Here is an 18,629-nt window from a genome sequence, read left to right on the forward strand (position 1 = left end):
GAATTCCATGGACAGAGGAGCCTGGCAGGCTACAGTCCATGAGGTCGCAAAGAATCAGACATGACTGAGCGACTTTCACTCTCGAGACCTAAGAAGGGATTGTTACCAAGCTCAAAACTCTCAACTGTTTCTACTTGCTTTCTGAATCCATTCCTCGTTCCTCACCATGTCTTTGGTGACCCTGTAATAAACAGTCCTCACCTCCCTCACCGGCTGTATCTTAAGCCACCACCCCTCATACTGTGTACTTAAGGGTATGGTCTTCTTTCTTTCCAAACCTCAAAGAAGTCAGCCTCTCTTTCACTGCAGTGCTCTAGAACATGTTCACCTGCTTGGCTGATTCTTCACATGGCCAGCAGTCCAGGTCTTACTTTATGGCTATCTTGACCATTATTTTCTAAAACAGATCCTTTCTGTTTTTCACTCTCTTAGTACCTCATATTAACAGTTGATATTGTTTGTAATTTCACTGGATATTTCTTTCTTTTCTGTCCCTCCCATTAAAATATCAGTTTTGTAAGGATTAAAATCTGGTCTGCTTTGTCCATTACTCTACATCCTAGCACTTAACAGTGTCTGGAATATAGAAAGTACTCAATAAATATCTCTCAAGTCCCCAAACACCTCCATTCACTCAGTGCTTACTCCATGTAAGGTACTACAAGCTTAGCTTACTAGATGCTAAGCTCTTTGCATCCATGATCTCATTCAATCCTCACAAGGGTTCCATATGGCATTACTCCCATTTTAAAAATGAGAAGACTCAAGCTCAAAGAAAGGAAGTCTCTTACCTAAGGTTACATATCAAGTCTATGGCAGAGCCAGCTTTGAAATCAAAGCCCACACTCTTATCTTTACTGCCTTCCTAATTTACAGGAGAAAAAAATCAAATCCTTAAGTGCAGGACATGCAGTCTAGCCCTGTCTACCTGCTCAGCTTCAACGCTCACTGCCCTTATGTCCTAGAAATACTGAGCTTTTCTTGTTCCCTGAACACTGCGCTCCCTCTCAACGTCAGTGCCTTGGCACATGCGGTTTCCTCTGGCTGCACCTTCCTCCTACCCCTCACAAGGTCTTCACAGAGAGAGTGGGTCCCCCTGTGAGACATGTGACAGCCTCTCAAGGGCAACTAATTTCCTGATGTTATTTAACTGCCCTTTTCCTTTCCCTCCATCATATTTCATTTTCTTCCTTACCCTCAAGAGGCTGCTGACAGAGATGCTTGGACTTACAACTCACCCACACAGGTCCTCCCGTCAGGAGCCAGCTGGAGCCCAGGAGAGGGGCACTTGCACCGAATTTGACCTTTGACAACATCACAGCCATACTGACAGTTTGCCATGGAGCACGTCAGGGCACCTGGAAAGACAGGGACTGTCTGCCTCAGAGACGGGGAGCATGCCTGGTCCCCAAAACAGCTATGTTTTCTACTTATCCTGAAATCAGTGACACGGAACCAACAATGAAGACAAAACGGGCTTAATTCTCCAACAATCTAAAAAAAAAGTCAAAAATAGGAAGGAGATCTCTTCCCTCAGAGATGATTAAGAAGTGAACCAGTTCTGTTAGTATCTGGGGAAGATCCTTAATGCATCTGAAGAACTAAAAGACAAATGTAAAACTTGGAAAAATCATATGGAACTTTTTCCAGTGGCCAAGCCAAATAGAAAATGGAGGTTATTTTTCCCTGATTACTCATATTAAGTGTTGGTCTTAGCTAAAACATCCAAGTAATTGCCTCAACCATCCCTTAAATGTCTCCAGGTATAGCACATTTCCCAGTGAGCTGTACAAAGATAGAGGAGTCTAGCATCCCTCCCACTTGTTCATAAGCATGAACTCGCCGCACTGCAAAAAGTTCCACGCTAAATATGAAATAATAAAATTAGCTAACCTTTTATTTTATAAAATGCAATCCAATTAGAGATAGCTGATACCTATTGATAATTAACTGATCTAGCTGATCTATTTCAGTAAAAATAAAATTCAAGTCATTAACTATTAGATATCCTATAACCACAACCTCAATTCAACATTCAGCCTGCAGAGAATTTTAGGCCATTGTCCATTTATAAAACACATCCAAATGACAGTAGGAAACACCATCCATTTCTTTCTTACAAAGACACATGTGAAATCTACTTTTAAGTTATTATAAGCATTTTTTTTTTCATTTGAACTATGCTTTTTTCAAGAAAAAAGCTGTAACTTAGCCTTCAGACTATTATAAAGAAATGTAAAACTGAAGTGAGTGGTTTATTGAGTATAAACCACTTGTGGGTGGTTTATACTCAATAACCAGGCTGGGTGGATTCCCTACCAGCCAACAGTTTACTGCCCAGCCTTATGGAGAGCACAACAGTCCTCAAATGGTCACCAAAGTTCTTTTTCTACATGGAACAGTTCTAAAACCAGATGGAAGACAGGGAAAATGTGCTAGGAATAACATCAGAAGACCATTTCCAAATTAATTTGACATTGGCACCCACAGTAAAAGAATGCTAGACATCTACAGTGGGCAGCTCTTCTGGTTTTCCATTCCTCAGGCACACATACAAACACACGCTCACATCCTGCTTGGGAGGAGGTTAGGAGGCCACTCTCACACACTTGCCGGGCATGGCGTGCAGTCAAGCCCAGAGCACTTATAAAGCAGTTAAGATTCTTGACATACTTGAGCAGGACCCATCCGGCAGAAGCATGTATCCACTGAGACAGTAGCACTTGTAGCTGCCGAAAGTGTTCATGCACCTGTGCTTGCAGGGCCGCGGCTTCAGGCCACACTCGTTTAGGTCTGCAGAGAACGGGGAGGAAGCAGAGAGATGACAAAACCTCGACACCACTGCGAACCACTGCAAATGCTTCTCTATGCCGAAGAATAAAGGGAAAAAGTCAATCAAGCTATCGTAACCAGCCATAAACATAAGAGATCGTTTGCTCACGGTGTCTTCATTTTAATGCTGGTTACACTAGAGCTGTGAAGAGTCTGCTAGCAAAGGTGACCAGAAGCCTTATAACAATGGAAGGCTGTGTGAATTTCTGGGACTTAATCTAACATGTGTGATCTCTCTTTACAGAGGACAGGTGGGGAGATTCTCCTCACCGACACATACATGGCTTATCATCCCTAGAAAGAGCAGTGTACACACCATCAATCTGACTTCAACATCCTCAAAATATCTGGGGTTATACTGCTAGATTCACTCTGGTCCATGTGATCTTCCTACTTCAACTTCTTGTCTCTGTTTAAAGAAGATACTGTGTGAACCTATCTTAGTTTGTAGAAAGTATACGGATTTTTAATATTAGACTGCTTTGACCTTCCCAAAGAAAGGCTATTTTTTTTTAAGAGGATAGAAGCTCAATGAATTAGAGTGATCACTGTTGAGGTTCCTCTTATTCATAGTCTATAAACTAATCTCAGATTAAAGAAGCTTCAGTCTCCTACTATAGTAAACCATTCGAGTCACAAAATAAACTTAAAAAAAGACCCTCCAACATTATTTTCATTCATTCTGCAGTTAGGAAGGGCATATAGAAATACAAATGGACAATACATAATAGACTATCATCCTGTATTTTAGGTTTACTGGTTTAAATATCAATACGAAGGGAGCTAATGAACTTCACGTGAGACTTTTCCAACCCAAGTTGAACATTGCCTCAAGTGAAAATAAATCTCATGACAAATATACACTGAAACACTAATGCCCAAAATACAGATTTCATTAAAAAGAAATATGACGTGTTTATTTTGTCAGGACTGCCAGCAAAGGCACCTGATTAGCCTAATTTAATTATCTATTAATCCATGTCATCAAATTGGAAATATATCTAGTTACAAGTTGTTTTCAAATCTAACTAAATTTAAATCTGACCTGCTCATTTATTAAAAGTCTATACTTTTTTATACACTTAATGTATACATTTTTATATACTTAATGTAACCAAGTACACTGTTTTTTAAAACCATCAAGTAGTTATTTCATATAAAAATTTTAAAACTGTTTTACCAACTTGCCGATTTAGTCTATTTTCTAACCTTAACACAACTGTGAGCAGATCCCCAGCTGGGTGAAGCCTGGGGAGGTTACATAAATAAACCAGATACCTTCATCATCTCCTATGCTTTCTTTATTTTTAAACTTCATACACTCTTCCCCAGTCAAGGATATTCAAAACAGAATCATAATTAAAATTTTTTATTTCAAAAAATTTCCTCAAAGAAACTGCTTTGCAAATTATAATATCAACAAAAATTTGATTTTCCCCCCTCTGTTAAAATGAGTAAAATTTTTAAATCAAAGAGAAAAGACAGAGAAAGAAATCCATTCCACTTCTTATATTCTTCTACCTTGTTTTTCAGTATTTATTAAAAATTAGAGTCAAGCAGTCATTTCTCATGTTCTAAGAGTTAATTACAATGCTTAATGTGTCCCTGCAGATTCACATCTGGCTTTGATAAATCCCTGAATGATATTAGGAGAAGGGGACAACAGAGGATGAGACGGCTGGATGGCATCACCGACTTGATGGACATGAGTTTGAGTGAACTCTGGGAGTTAGTGATGGACAGGGAGGCCTGGCATGCTGCGATTCATGGGGTCGCAGAGCCGGACACGACTGAGCGACTGAACTGACTGATATTATAGTAAATAGTATTTAAATCTGAATACATTAAGAGAAAGGCTTTGTGTTTTAGAATAGAACAACAAAGAATAGAGTAAGACTGAATTCTATACCCCAAGGGAAGCATACTGATGGATATAAAACATGTCAATTAAGAACCCTTAAAAAGCATCAGAAACTTCTGTGGTTTCCGGATGGGATTGGTTAGATGTTTATAGCACCAGGCAGCTCGTATACAAGGCGTATTTATGCCAATGGAAATGTCTGCAGACACTACGGTCATGAACTAAAGCTGAAGCCCAGCTGAGGCCGCTCCAGTCTTGGTGGATAAAGTGGCCCTGAGGATGCCCAGGGGAGTCTTTGCGACTCAGACTGGGGTTGGTGGTGGTCTTCAATCAAATTTACCTTTCCCTTCCCATAAGAAAAAAACACTTAGGGGTTAAGAAGCATAAAACTGAAAGGAAATGAAAAATCACTAAGATATCATAATTCCAATAAAAAAGACCCAAACAAACCTGAGAATCACCTATGAAATGATATGGAAAATTAAATAAACATGCAGTATTTAGGGGGGCAAATATGGAGACACGTGTTGGCTATTTTACTATTATTAAATTGACACATAAGCATCCAAATAGGCTGAAAGCAATTTGAGAAAGCTGTACTCTAACAGCTGGTGACAGGCTGGGTGACACCCCCCGACAGCTGGCCACTGTCCACGTCCTGAGTGACTGCCACCATTGCCCCATCTGCCATACGCAAGTCTCCTAAAAACTTCCCACTGACCCTTATAAAACCACTGCAGAAATGATGAAATAGAATTCCACAATTATCCATGATTTTCAGTATTTACCAAATATTAGAACTCTAAGGCAGGGCGCTTCAACAGATTAAAAGCATCTGGTGTCCTGTGATGAACTTCCTTTTCCTCAATATTCTTTAGAGTTTCTAGTCTATGATTACTATCTTGTACTTTATTTCTGCCTGCAATGCAGGAGACTCAGGTTCAATCCCTGGGTTGAGAAGATTCCCTGGAGAAGGAAATGGCTACCCCTTCTAGTATTCTTGCCTGGGTAATTCCATGGACAGAGGAGCCTGACGGGCTAGAGTCCACAGGGTCACAAAGAGTAGGATACGACTGAGGGACTAATACCTTATTTCCTTATTGACCTTATAAAATTGAGTTGATGTTTCCTGCTCCCAAAATCTCTAGCGTAATAGCCCTTGTAACATTTTTATTACTATCAAATTAAGTCAGAAATTCGAAAATGACACTTCCAATTTATAGGAAAGGCTCCTACAATAACGAGCAGATTATAAAGAACAAGTAAATTCCCCTTGATCGCACTTTCTCAGATCACTCTTAGAAGTTGACGAAAGAATGAAGGAAAGAAAACTTGTGTCTTTGTTTTAAATTTACTTAAATTTTGGTCTTTCTCTAGAAGTTTGTAATGTAATATACTTCATAAGGAAAATCTATTATAAAAAAATGAATGACTTTATCATGTACCTATCTTATCACATCAATGACAGAAGTTTACAATTAAACCACTTACATTCAAATACTCATATTGTTATATATACAATCCTTAAGGAGTGTCTATTACAGTCAGGAGTATATTTAAGCAAGTGGGTGAATTCAGGAGCTTGGATTGGGGTGGGGGGAGGGGAAGTGGGAAGGAGCTGGTCCAGGACAAAAATGCAAGCTGCATAGCATTATAATTACACTTCAGGAAGAAAAAAGAATCAGAAATTTTATTAGCATGCAGACAATGAAAATTAACTTGAAAATCTGGAAGAGATTCATTGAGTGAAATAATGCCATGGATTTTTAAGGAATATCACCTTTCATTCATTTAATGTAATTTGGACATTTTTTTCTTCCTTTGAGACTTAAACTATGCAATGCCTCAGAAGTCTAATAAGCTTTTGCATTTTGTCTGACTCAAGTGGAGGCCACAGGCAAACAGATCTCAGTATGTCAACCGTCATAACTCTTACCCCTTAAATTTTCAATGATTCTGAAACTCATCCTATTGCCCGAATTTCTTGATCCAAATCAAGTTCCCTATGAGCACAGGCAATAATAATTTAAATGAATTTAACTCAGTCATTCTAAGTTCCTAAATTTATGAGTGAGGAAAAAAAGTCTTTCAGAAATACTGTAAAGTTATACTGCCATTTAATTTTTCTACAAAACTTTCCAGCCTAATGAAGACGTTAATATTTTGGGTGTTTCTATTCTCACGCCAGCCCTGCAGATGACCAGAACAGGAATTACTCTCCTATTATTAATTGGTATGCCAAGATTTGCTCACAATTATAGAGCCACTTGGGCCTTCCAAGGTGGTGCTAGTGGTAAAGAATCTGCCTGCCAAGAAAGGAGATGCAAGAGACATGGGTTCAAACACTGGGTCAAGAAGATCCTCTGGAGTAGGAGATGGCAGCCCCCTCCAATATTCTTGCCTGGGAAATTTCATGGACAGAGGAGGCTGGAGGGCTACAGTCCATGGGATTGCAAAGAGTCAGACACTACTGAGCACGATGACAGAGCCTCTTAAGGCCTGTGCTGGAACCAGAACTCAGACTTTCTAATATCACAAGAAAGTGAAAGTGAAGTTGCTCAGTTGTGTCCGACTTTTTTCGACCCCATGGACTGTAACCTACCAGGCTGCTCAGTCCATGGAATTTTCTAGGCAAGAGTACTGGAGTGGGTTGCCATTTCCTTCTCCAGGGGATCTTCCCAACCCAGGGATTGAACCCAGGTCTCCCACATTGCAGGCAGATGCTTTACCATCTGAGCCACCAGGCAAGCTGGTTCACCAAAAGAGGGAAGCTCACATATGGTCTGATTTCCAGGTGACCTAAAACTCTATACACCAAATGTGGTGGTGGGGAAGAGAACTTGCACACTTCTAAAATCTATTCAGCAGAAGTCATCAAAACCCCAGTCTCAGGTGCTGTGGAATTCCTGACTTCGCCTACGTAAGAAAACAGAAGCTACTTTGTTATCTGATTCTCTGAGAAAAAGTTTGAAACTCAGAAGAGAAGAAGAAAGGCCACAGGTACTTGAGGCAGGGAAAGGACAGCAGAGGCGCCAGGCTTTTAGGAGCGCAGAGAATCGGCACCAGCTGACAATTCCTGCCACTTGCTTCACATGCTCAGGACACGGAGGACTGGGCGCTCCTGGGGGAGCCTTCAGGACACCGGCAAGAAATGACAACACTGCAGGAAGCCGTGCAGGTGGGGGTCAGGCCACCTGAGACGACGCACGCTCACCCCTTGAAGGCAAACTGGTGGCTGGATGATCCGGGGGTTGCAAAAGAGGCTGTTCACTGCCTTGGTCAAGAGGAGTTGGGTAGAGGTGCTCGTCTTCACACCAGGAAGAAGGTAATAAGAGTCAACTTTGAACTGATGTCATTTTAGCCCTAAAAATCTTTGTAAGTATATATTAAACAATTACATAAAGTTGGTGGAGTTCAAAAAGAACGCTTTAGATACTTTACAAAAATAAGTTTCTAGTTCTTCTGGCTTCTCTTTTTCAGTTTTAATTTCTGTGTTTCTTAAAATTTATCACTGCTATCTTGCTTCCGAAGAACACACAAACATTATAAGTTAACAATCCACATCTTCATATCAACTTTTTTAAGCACACACAAAAAAGAGATGGTCATTTTAAAAATGATTTTAGTCATCAACAAAGAGAAAATTCAAAGATTATACAAAAATTGACTATAATCAACCTGCTCTGTTTAGGTACATCTAGGTTTTAAATGACCAACTTAATATCTTTTCCTATATTAGTATGTTGTACAACAGTTTAAAACCTTACATAATCATGCATAAACTTATGATCTGCATAAAGATCTCATTTAAATAAGTAACATGATAGATCATTTATGTATTCATTCAGGTGTAAGAACTAATGTCACATTTAGGTCACTTTTAATTAGAATATACCTAAGAGACCCTGCCCAGACACAGATAGGATTGAGATATCAGGGGTTGGGGGAAAAAAAGAATATACATTAGAAGCTTTCTGCAAAAAAAGTGGTATTGCCATTATTAGCTTACCAAAATATTATGAGTAGGTCCCAAAGTAGGCAATCACATCCTGTTTCAAGACTATCACATTATTAACAGCCAGTTAAATTTCCAATTTAAATGAATATTGGTTTCTGGGGTTGAAACCGCATATCATTCAAAAAATAAAGCCTTAAGAAACTACCTTAATCTTAGTTAAAACACTCCAACTATTGTGCTAAGGAAGGCAATCAATTTAGACCTAATTAGCTTACCACAGTTGACTGTCTGGTTCCCTGGCACAAGATACCGATTCTTTTCTTAGGATAAGGAATTCAACATTTGAAACAAAAACCATGTGAAGAGATTAATAACTGATACTTATGAACTATTTCTTCTGAAATTATTATACTGTAAAGCATGCTGTAAATTCAGCAGGATATCTTTCATTCCTGAAAATATGCAATGATATGATACATTACATGCCCCAAATAATTCTCTAATGGGAAAGTTATGAAAAACACTATTATCTATAATAGTATCCTTTTTTGGCTGAGGAGAAAGGGGATTTGTATGGGTAGAGGCCCAAGGTTGGCGGGGGGTGGGGGCAGTAATCTTCATGAATAAAATTACCAGAGAAAGTAAGCTGGAAAAAAAAAACTTCGCCAGAGTTCAGATTAGAATGAATATGGTCAGTCCATGCCTACGATTTTCTATGTGATCTGGCTATGGCAAATCCAGAGTGTGACCCAGAGGGAAGCACAAGCCATGACCAGCAGATTCACACTAATCTTGTACCAAGGCTTCTAAATTAAGCCACTTCCAAAGTGGGCCTGCCCTGCTCTTCTGCTCTCTGGCAGCTCCAAAAGCACTCATTAAGTGCTTGTCATCCATTCGAGCTCTTCACTCAGCTGTTCAAGCAAGTCTCCAGGGGTGAGTTCTTAAAGTACACAGCTCGTAACACAATTTTTAGTGGGTATAATTTTTGCCTTATACCCAAACCTACTTTTAATCAAATGCTAATTTCCAGTTCTGTGGAGATTTATTTCAATTCTAACTCTTCTTAACATTTCTCTCCTCAAGAAAAAAGAAACCAGGGAATTCCCTGGTGGTCTCCTAGTTAGGACTCTGTGTTTCCATTGCAGGAGGCATGGGTTTGATCCCTGGTCAGGGAACTAAGATCCTACATGCCCTGTGGTGTGGCCAAAAAATAAACAAAAACACCCTGGGCTTAAAAAAAAAAAAACAAAACCTGCTTGATTTCTCATATCTCTGAGGCATGTTTTCCATTTTATTAAAATGTATGGATAAAATGTCTGGATAAAATCAGTCTAAGTTAATTTGTCATGTAGCAGATATAAACACTTAGTTCTAATACTTAACAACATTTCTGGGGCTCTCTGGCCTCTACCTGGATCACTGCGGCAGCCTCTCTGACCCTGACAAATCGTCCATGGATACAAAGAATAAAGAGCTATACCAAACAGCTCCAGGGAACTCTCTCAGTTCCTATGGTGTTAGGACCAAGAACCATGACATTAAACAGTCACTAAGCAAATATTTCACGTGCACTTATCATGTGCAAATCATTTTGATAAAAATTTTCAGGAACCAAGAAGTCAGAGGGACCCCACAAATGGTTCCTGCTCTCAACGAATGTAACTTGCCACAATTGCTTATATGGTAAAAAAGGAAAAGAGAGATGATCAAAATATGTAGGTTTACTGTAGACTCAAGTTTTATATGGAGAAGGCAATGGCACACCGCTCCAGTACTCTTGCCTGGAGAATCCCAGGGAGGGGGGAGCCTGGTGGGCTGCAGTCCATGGGGTCACTAAGAGTCGGACATGACTGAGCGACTTCACTTTCACTTTTCACTTTCATGCATTGGAGAAGGGAATGGAGGCCCACTCCAGTGTTCTTGCCTGGAGAATCCCAGGGACAGGGGAGCCTGGTGGGCTGCCATCTATGGGGTCGCACAGAGTCAGACACGACTGAAGCGACTTAGCAGCAGCAGCAAGTTTTATATTCAGGATTTAACTTGAAATTACATTTTCAGTAAGGCTCACTATTTTTGCAGGTGTAAAATCCCATTTTGCCACTGATAAAATCCTCTTTCCCCCAATTATATTTAGTTTGGGAAGGCAAGATTTCAACTTGGTATATTTCCATTTTTCTTAAGAGAAACAGATATTATTGCAAGGAAAGGTACACAGTCAACTAGTTTTCTGAAAATCAGAGATACCCAGAGATGGATCCGTGTTCCAATGATAGTTTTAGTGTCTACGAATCATATTAAAGTTGATGTAGCTCCTGCAAATAAATTTAAATGAATTTCTCCGCAACCTCAACAGTGGCTTCTTTTAATAATCTTCTTTGTATACATTCCTGGCATGAGGACAGCATTTCATGGTGCTGACATATTAATGAAACCTGCGATGCTTTATGTTCAGCACTTTAAAAAAAAAGAAGCATGCTGGCACTCTAAGATGAACACTGACAACTCAATAATCAGAACTGAACATGCTGCTACTTGAGAACTCACACTGGAGAGGAAATTAAATGGGTTTTTAAAATCAAATGGGTTTAAAAACATGTCACATTTCGCTAACATGGATTTCACCTGGTAGTTCAGGAACAATTACCCATACTTTTAAATTTCAGTGTGCCTGATTCTTGTGAAAACTATGTCTATAAATCACAAGTTTACATGACACACTTCAAGGAACATCAGATACCGAAGAACAAGAATATTTCAACAAGATCATTTCTGTATCAGATGAGGTCAACTAAGTATCTATGGGACAGTTAGACCCTATACAAACTGTTTCATTTGACATTTAAAATGCTAGGAAATATTACTTTAAGGAATAAATGAAAAATTTTACTCCTTTTATCCTTGAATCTTTCTAGTGAAATCTAACCCTATCTTTTCTTTACATCTGTCTTTAGCTCTGAACGGTAGAAAGATTTTGGTTGAAATTAAACAGACAAGCCTTGTCAGCCTTGTAATGCAGCAAGTCAGAGGATCACATTTCCAATGTTTTTGCCATCCAAAACTACACTGGTAGAAAGAACATGAGTTATATAGACAACAGCTCTAAGTTGACATAGATCTTTTACCAACTAATTTTGTGAACCTGGACAAAACACTGATTATATACGATGTCTCATCAAGAGGAAAATACTATTTATAGCTTAATTATAATAAATAACATTCTACCTCCTAATGCTGTTGTAGTGATATAAACAGGTAATATATGCAAAATACCTTAGCACCATGAGGACTAAATAAAGATCTACTTTTAAAAGCAACTGACACCAAATTAAAAATAATTTGTTAGGTTAATCAAAATCTTGATTTCTCAGAGGAACCTCACAAACTGGTCAAAAGTTGAAGGGAATTGAATCACAAAGATCAAAGAGCTCAGAGTTGGAAGGGACCTCAAAATTTCAAGCCAAACCTCCTACCTGACTTTGCGTATTAAAGTGTTTTCACTTCACAGAGATCCAAGGAGGCTAAGAGTTTGCTAAAGTTTTCCAAATAGTTAGTGGAAGACCAAGGAGGAGCAGACGTAAGGCTTCTATTGACACTGTCATTTTCTTTTTCAAAATGCATTTTCATTATTAATAGTGAATGAAAGGACGAAATTCTTTAACTGCCCCACAATTAAGTAGATTTAACAAGACTTATCATTATTCGATTTTTATCTTTCAGCAAAATGACATCTCACATGTTTGGGGACAATGGTCATGGAAAAGTGGTCTGCATGAGAACTTAAGTTTCTATATCAGGGAGGAGTAGAGAGGGTTTATGACTGTCTACGTTGCACAGGGTTTCCCTACCTTGATTGCAGGTCTTCCCGGCAAATCCAGGGTGACACTTGCACTTGTTTGGCCCGACACATTCACCATGTTTGCACTGTGGCTGGCACACAGCTGTGGAAAGAGGGTATCACACATTATTCCTAGTTCAGCAGCACATCAACAATGTAGAATCTGTGTCATGTACCAGTTTGATAATCAAAGAAAAAACTAAGAACTTGCAACAGAGTGAGCAGTAAGCACTGTCTAGACTACACAATCACACACATGTATTTTGTGTGTGTGTATATTGCTTGTGTGTGTATTGCTTGGGGCTGGAATTTTGCTAAACTTGAGGACAGTACTCAAATAGCCAAAAAAGAAGAAACATTGGAAAACTATATACAAAGACAACTGATTTTTGTCAATGGTTATCACTTTACAATAACCTGCACCCACAATTTCAGAATGATTTTCTCAAATATGCTTCAAAACATAGTTCTCAATCCAAAGATATTAGTTAAAAATGAACCCCTAGATAAATTTCCAATTAAATAACAAATATTTTCTTGGAAAGGATATTTCCAAGTATACAATGGTTCAAAATGAATTAGAAACTAAAACTCAGTATTTTGGAAACTTCAACTTCAGTATACTTCTGGCATTTTGTCCTTCCTTCACCTTAAGTTACATCATAATCACTCATCAATCTATAATAGGCTTCCTATAGCTTATCACAGAAAAGAGAAAGTTCCATTTTACACTGCCAATCTTCTATCAGCTGAGTTTGTCATCGTTCAAGACCCTAAAATGCTGTAAACCATCAATCAAATCTTTTCATAGTCTTCAATTCCTGCTAAGATACTGATAAGAATTTATTCTGTTTATACAGTAATTCTCAGCTGGGGATATTTTGCTGTCTATGGGGCACTTAGCACAAATGAAGACATTTTCTATAGTCACACTGGGAACAGGGTACCACTAGCATCTAGCGAGTATATAGTGATGCTGCTAAACATCCTTCAATGCTCAGGTAACTCCCCATAACAAAAAATATCCAGCTCAAAATGTGATGGTGCCAGACTGAGAAATCTTGCTCTATACCAAATCTGTATATGGTGCTACACCAGATATTAAAATAGATGCAAAATCATTGTATAGTGTGGTCCCTGGTCTCAAAGAGCCTATACTCTAGACACAAAGACAAAGCAATCATGTTTTTATTCAAGGCAACATTTATGAGCAAAAATGGTGGCACACGTGGGATTTGTGAAGAAATCATCACATATCCACATAGAGTTGTACAGAAAGCCTCGAAGAAGAGGTCTTGAGGTGGATCTTGAAGCCTGGTAGACAAAGACAGTGGACCATCCAAGGTGTGCAGATTTATACAGCAAAACGGGTCTCATTGATTTAGAGGAGGCTTATCAAGCCAAAGAGATAGGCAAACACTAGGGGAAGAATAAGAGGTAGACAATCATAGGTGAGTGGTACCAGATCAGGATGCTCCCTAAATTCCAGACTGAGGAATATGCACTTTGTCTACAAGAACTGAACACTTCATCATTATCTTTAGGAGAATTACCTGATAAAAATAACCTGGGAATATTAGCATGGTGATGATACGCAGGATGGACTGGAGTCTGACATGCAGATAAAATGATCTATGTTTGGTGACAGGAAGAGGTGGGCTTCACTAACCCCTGAGGGACGAGCAAATAGGTCTTGAAGACCAAGGGGAGAGGGGTCAACAGTGATTCTGTGTCTCCAGTACCTGACACCTGCTCCCTGCCATATCAGCCCACACTCTTCTCCATCCTGGCAGATGCTCCCATTTTTGGACAATTCTCAAACATCATCTCCTTCAAAGCACTAACACTCCTATGAAACTGTTGTGCATTTTATCTTTGGTGTTTTCCTCATTTCCTCATTTGACTCACCAACCCTCCCCTTGCTGAGCACTCCACACACAGGTTTGTTTGCCAATCTTACTTTTAGCCCTTTCCCGCCTGTGTTACTCACCCCAAGTGAACCCTGTACCATGACTAATCCTTACTGCTGCTCTATAGGTATTTAATGTAAAATCTTGCACAAAGAAATGATGAGCAGAGAGTCAAGTATAAGTGGTAGAGAAATGCACTGGGGAAATTCATAAAAATCCGATTTTAGACATGGCATGACATTCAACAGAAAGCAGTGAGAAGAAATGAACTATCTAGGAGGTCCTTCCAACATTATGCTTCAGTCAACTGTATACCTGGTAGATGGTTTATATGCAGTTTTAAAAAGAAGTCCCAGAAATAAGCCATCCTTTATGTAAGTTCCAGGCCCAATCAAGAAATGCAAGTTAAAACATTTTAATTTTAAAGGAAAGATGTTCCATAAATCTTAACAATTATATATTAATACAACCTGAATTGTTATCACAGATGCATCCCAAGTGCCATATTTGAAAAAAAAAAATTAGTAAATCAACTAGATTGGAATAAAATAAATTTTTAAAAAAGAAGAAGGGGGAAAAAAGTAAACACCTCAAAATAATTAAATGCAAGTCAAGGTAAAAACCTCCCCAAATAACTGGATTTTGAAAATATCTCTAAAACATGAAAAAGAAATTTAGAAAGTAGCACATGAAAAAGTTTGTCAAACAATTACATATGAGGCACCCAGGCTGGGCTGCCTTTTGCCCCACTGACCAGCCTGAAATCCATCCATTTATGGTGCTTTCAGGTACTTTTCAGAAATAAAAGGTTTTATTGTCCCCCTTCCTTTCTCCTTGTTTGTTCGGAGTGAAGTGCCCTAATCTCGGGCACATCAAATGCCCTTGTTCCAAGAGGCCCAGACTGTTAATGTTTCCTACATGGTTAGGGAGCCAGTATTTTCAAACAGACTGCTATTTACACTTCTACCTAACAGACTATTCACTGAAGTAACCAACAACCTGTATATTAGTCACCAGCTATTAAATAGACTAAGATACTTACAATGCTGATGTGTGTGTGTGTGTGTGTGTGTGTATATATATATATATATATATATATATTGCCTTACAAAAAGAACACCCTTATTGCACAAAAAGACTTTCTCCTATTATCCTGCTAGCATTAGGTCTGCAATGGAATTCAATACACATGTACTAAATATTGAGTAGATGCAGTTATTCTACTAGGCAAGTGAGGGGGAAGAGGGGCTTACATAGGATATGAAAACTAACTTTGAAATTTTACTATGTTGGCTGAAAGTTAACAAGAGCTGTGACAGATGAGATGAAAGAAGCAGAGAGGGGCAGAGAGTAACTGTGACTGTGGTCCTAGAAAGGCTTCCTGCCAGAAATGCAATCTGAGCAACGCCTGAGAGGTAAGCAGCAGAGGCAGTTGAGATGGGAGACAAAGCCTTGCAGAATCAAGCAAAGGATGAGGGAAGGACAATAAAGGGCATTCTCAGGGGCCACCAAGGCTCTGTGGAGCCATACAGGGTAAAGCCATACAGTGCTTAGAACAGCAGATGGGAGCAAAAGATAGGTTGGTGTAAGTCATAAAAGGCACTGGTGGCAGAAAGTGATAGATTGTTACTAATATTTGTTTTTCCCTTCTTTAAAATAGAGTGGCTTTTTTTTTTCTGAGTAGGTGAAGGGTTTATTGTTTAGTCGATGTCATGTCTGACTCTTTCACAACCCCATGAACTGTAGCCCACCAGGCTCCTCTGTCTATGGGATTCTCCAGGCAAGAGTACTGGAGTGGGTTGCCATTTCCTTCTCCAGGGGATCTTCCTGACCCAGGCAGGGATCAAATCTGCGTCTCTTGCTCTCCAGCTCTGGCAAGCAGATTCTTTACCACTGAGCCACCAGGGAAGTCCTAAGTAATGAGTTGAAAGTGAAATTGCTCAGTCGTGTCCAACTCTTTGCAACCCCATGGACTGTAGCCTACAAGGCTCCTCTGTCCATGTGATTTTCCAGGCAACAGTACTGGAGTGGGTTGCCATTTCCTTCTCCAGGGGATCTTCCCGACCCAGGGATCAAACCTGGGTTTCCCACATTGTAATGAGTAACCCATAACAAGTAATGAGTTAGCAATAGACAATTATATTCCCTGTCCTCCCTGACATATTTGGGTAGTCAAGTGACTAAATTCTGGTCAGCATAAAGTATTGGGTGCAGCTTTTGGAACTTGAAAGCTACTTAAAAAGGTGACTGATTAGTATATATATCCTCTGTCTTTTTGCCTGGAATATAGAAGTCATGGCTGAACTACAATGGCTACTTTGTGATTATGGGATGAATCTTGAGAATGGGAAAGAGGCTGAACTAGAAGTCATAATATTAACCCTAAATGGCCATTCTAGCCTTTTAGGACACTGGTCTTTGTGTCAGTGTTCCTTGCAGCCAACTACAATTACAATACGGTATAATTACAAGTAATACCTGACTATCCTGGAGCACAAGGCTGTGGAATCTGGACTTACTCTGTGTTTACCATCAAGCCAGCAGATGCTGGATACAAACTAAGGACAGAACTGTTATGACTGAATCTTCGTAAAGAAACACAACTTGTCAAGTTATCTTAAACTTCCACTATCATATACTTCAGAAGTATCTAAAGAACTTCACTGCTACATCTAAAAATTAGATGAGAAAACACAGATCCACCTTGACATTAGGGAAAAATGATTCCCAACTTCCGTGTAAACAGACCCACCCTTTGACAACCCATTTCACTATAATGTGAGTTCTCAGTGGTCAGCACACACCAACCTTCACAACTTGCTGTGAATAGTAGGTCAAGGAAAAAAAAATAAGCAGACTATTTTTTTTTTTTAGCCGTCTATTTCAGAATGATCTTCTCAAAACAACAAAAATAGATGAGACCCTGACTGGTAGGAAACAATGTGTCTGCTGTCGCTAAAGGTTAAGCAGAAGTCAGCACTGTTTCGCTGAGCTTCCTGTGGATCAGGGACAAGAAGTCTGGGCCACATGTGGTCCATGGAGGACCACTGGCATCCACATATGATTTAGCAGCTCAAGAAACCAAATTCAGGTGAGGATCACAGGTAGTCAGTGAATGACAGATTCTCTTCCCCGCAAAATCAGATGTTGGAATTAAGGTCAAATGGGCATATCACACTCAAAATTTACTCTGTAACATTCCTACAACACAATCTCCAAAGTGCCCTTAAAATAACCCCTAAACCATTACTTGAACTAAAGAAACAAGTCTCAACTGGCAAAGCAAACAGAGTTCTTTAATGGCACATGTTCCTGTTTGACTACAATCTAAGATTTTCCTCTTAAAAATTCATCCTAACTGATGTAACTGGAGTTTTGAGAGTTGGACAATGTTTTCTGACACTAAGTTAGACAATGTTATCAAATAAGATGGGGGAAATTAAACTCCCACATCAGTTCTATATAATATCTTATGTAATCTAATCACAGTTGGGAGTCAAGTGCCAACATTTGTTAAAAAAAAAAAAATGAAGACCCTGAGTTGCCCAAGCAGATGTTGGCTCTGGCGAGGGGCAAGGGAAAAGCCAACTCAACCTCAGGTGTTGTTGTAACTTGAGAAGTACTTTCTTAACGTAAATAAGATCGTCTTCTGAACCTGAGATGGATGAAACTGGAACCTATTATACAGAGTGAAGTAAGCCAGAAAGAAAAACACCAATACAGTATACTAACGCATATATATGGAATTTAGAAAGATGGTAACAATAACCCTGTGTACGAGACAGCAAAAGAGACACTGATGTATAGAACAGTCTTATGGACTCTGTGGGAGAGGGAGAGGGTGGGGAGATTTGGGAGAATGGCATTGAAACATGTATAATATCATGTATGAAACGAGTTGCCAGTCCAGGTTCGATGCACGATACTGAATGCTTGGGGCTGGTGCACTGGGATGACCCAGAGGGATGGTATGGGGAGGGAGGAGGGAGGAGGGTTCAGGATGGGGAACACAGGTATACCCGTGGCGGATTCATTTCGATATTTGGCAAAACTAATACAATATTGTAAAGTTTAAAAATAAAATAAAATTTTAAAAAATCACTTGTAATCCTCCTATCCTATATCATGTTGTAACTTGGGAAATATTTTCTTAATGTAGATAAGATTGTCTTTCAAATCCTAAGAATCACTTGTAATTTTTGCAGTCTCCATTATGTTGCTATTCAGACATGG

The 18,629-nt window shown here is 39.3% G+C and overlaps 1 protein-coding gene across 6 annotated transcripts in view; it reads right to left on the bottom strand.

The window, feature by feature from the left end:
* NPNT (nephronectin) overlaps positions 1-18,629 on the bottom strand; it is a 96,615-nt gene that overhangs the window by 43,716 nt on the left and 34,270 nt on the right. For 4 of the 6 annotated variants that reach the window (XM_027543903.1, XM_027543899.1, XM_027543902.1 and 1 more), the window contains 4 exons: positions 12,497-12,589; positions 7,908-8,000; positions 2,674-2,793; positions 1,239-1,358 (listed from right to left, as the gene is read on the bottom strand). In XM_027543903.1, the coding sequence (XP_027399704.1) occupies positions 1,239-1,358; positions 2,674-2,793; positions 7,908-8,000; positions 12,497-12,589 (426 nt within the window). The remainder of the gene's footprint in view (positions 1-1,238; positions 1,359-2,673; positions 2,794-7,907; positions 8,001-12,496; positions 12,590-18,629) is intronic. The other 2 variants (XM_027543901.1, XM_027543900.1) reach the window with 1 other exon arrangement.

The sequence above is a fragment of the Bos indicus x Bos taurus genome, chromosome 6 (genome assembly GCF_003369695.1).
Source record: "Bos indicus x Bos taurus breed Angus x Brahman F1 hybrid chromosome 6, Bos_hybrid_MaternalHap_v2.0, whole genome shotgun sequence".
Taxonomy (NCBI): domain Eukaryota; kingdom Metazoa; phylum Chordata; class Mammalia; order Artiodactyla; family Bovidae; genus Bos; species Bos indicus x Bos taurus.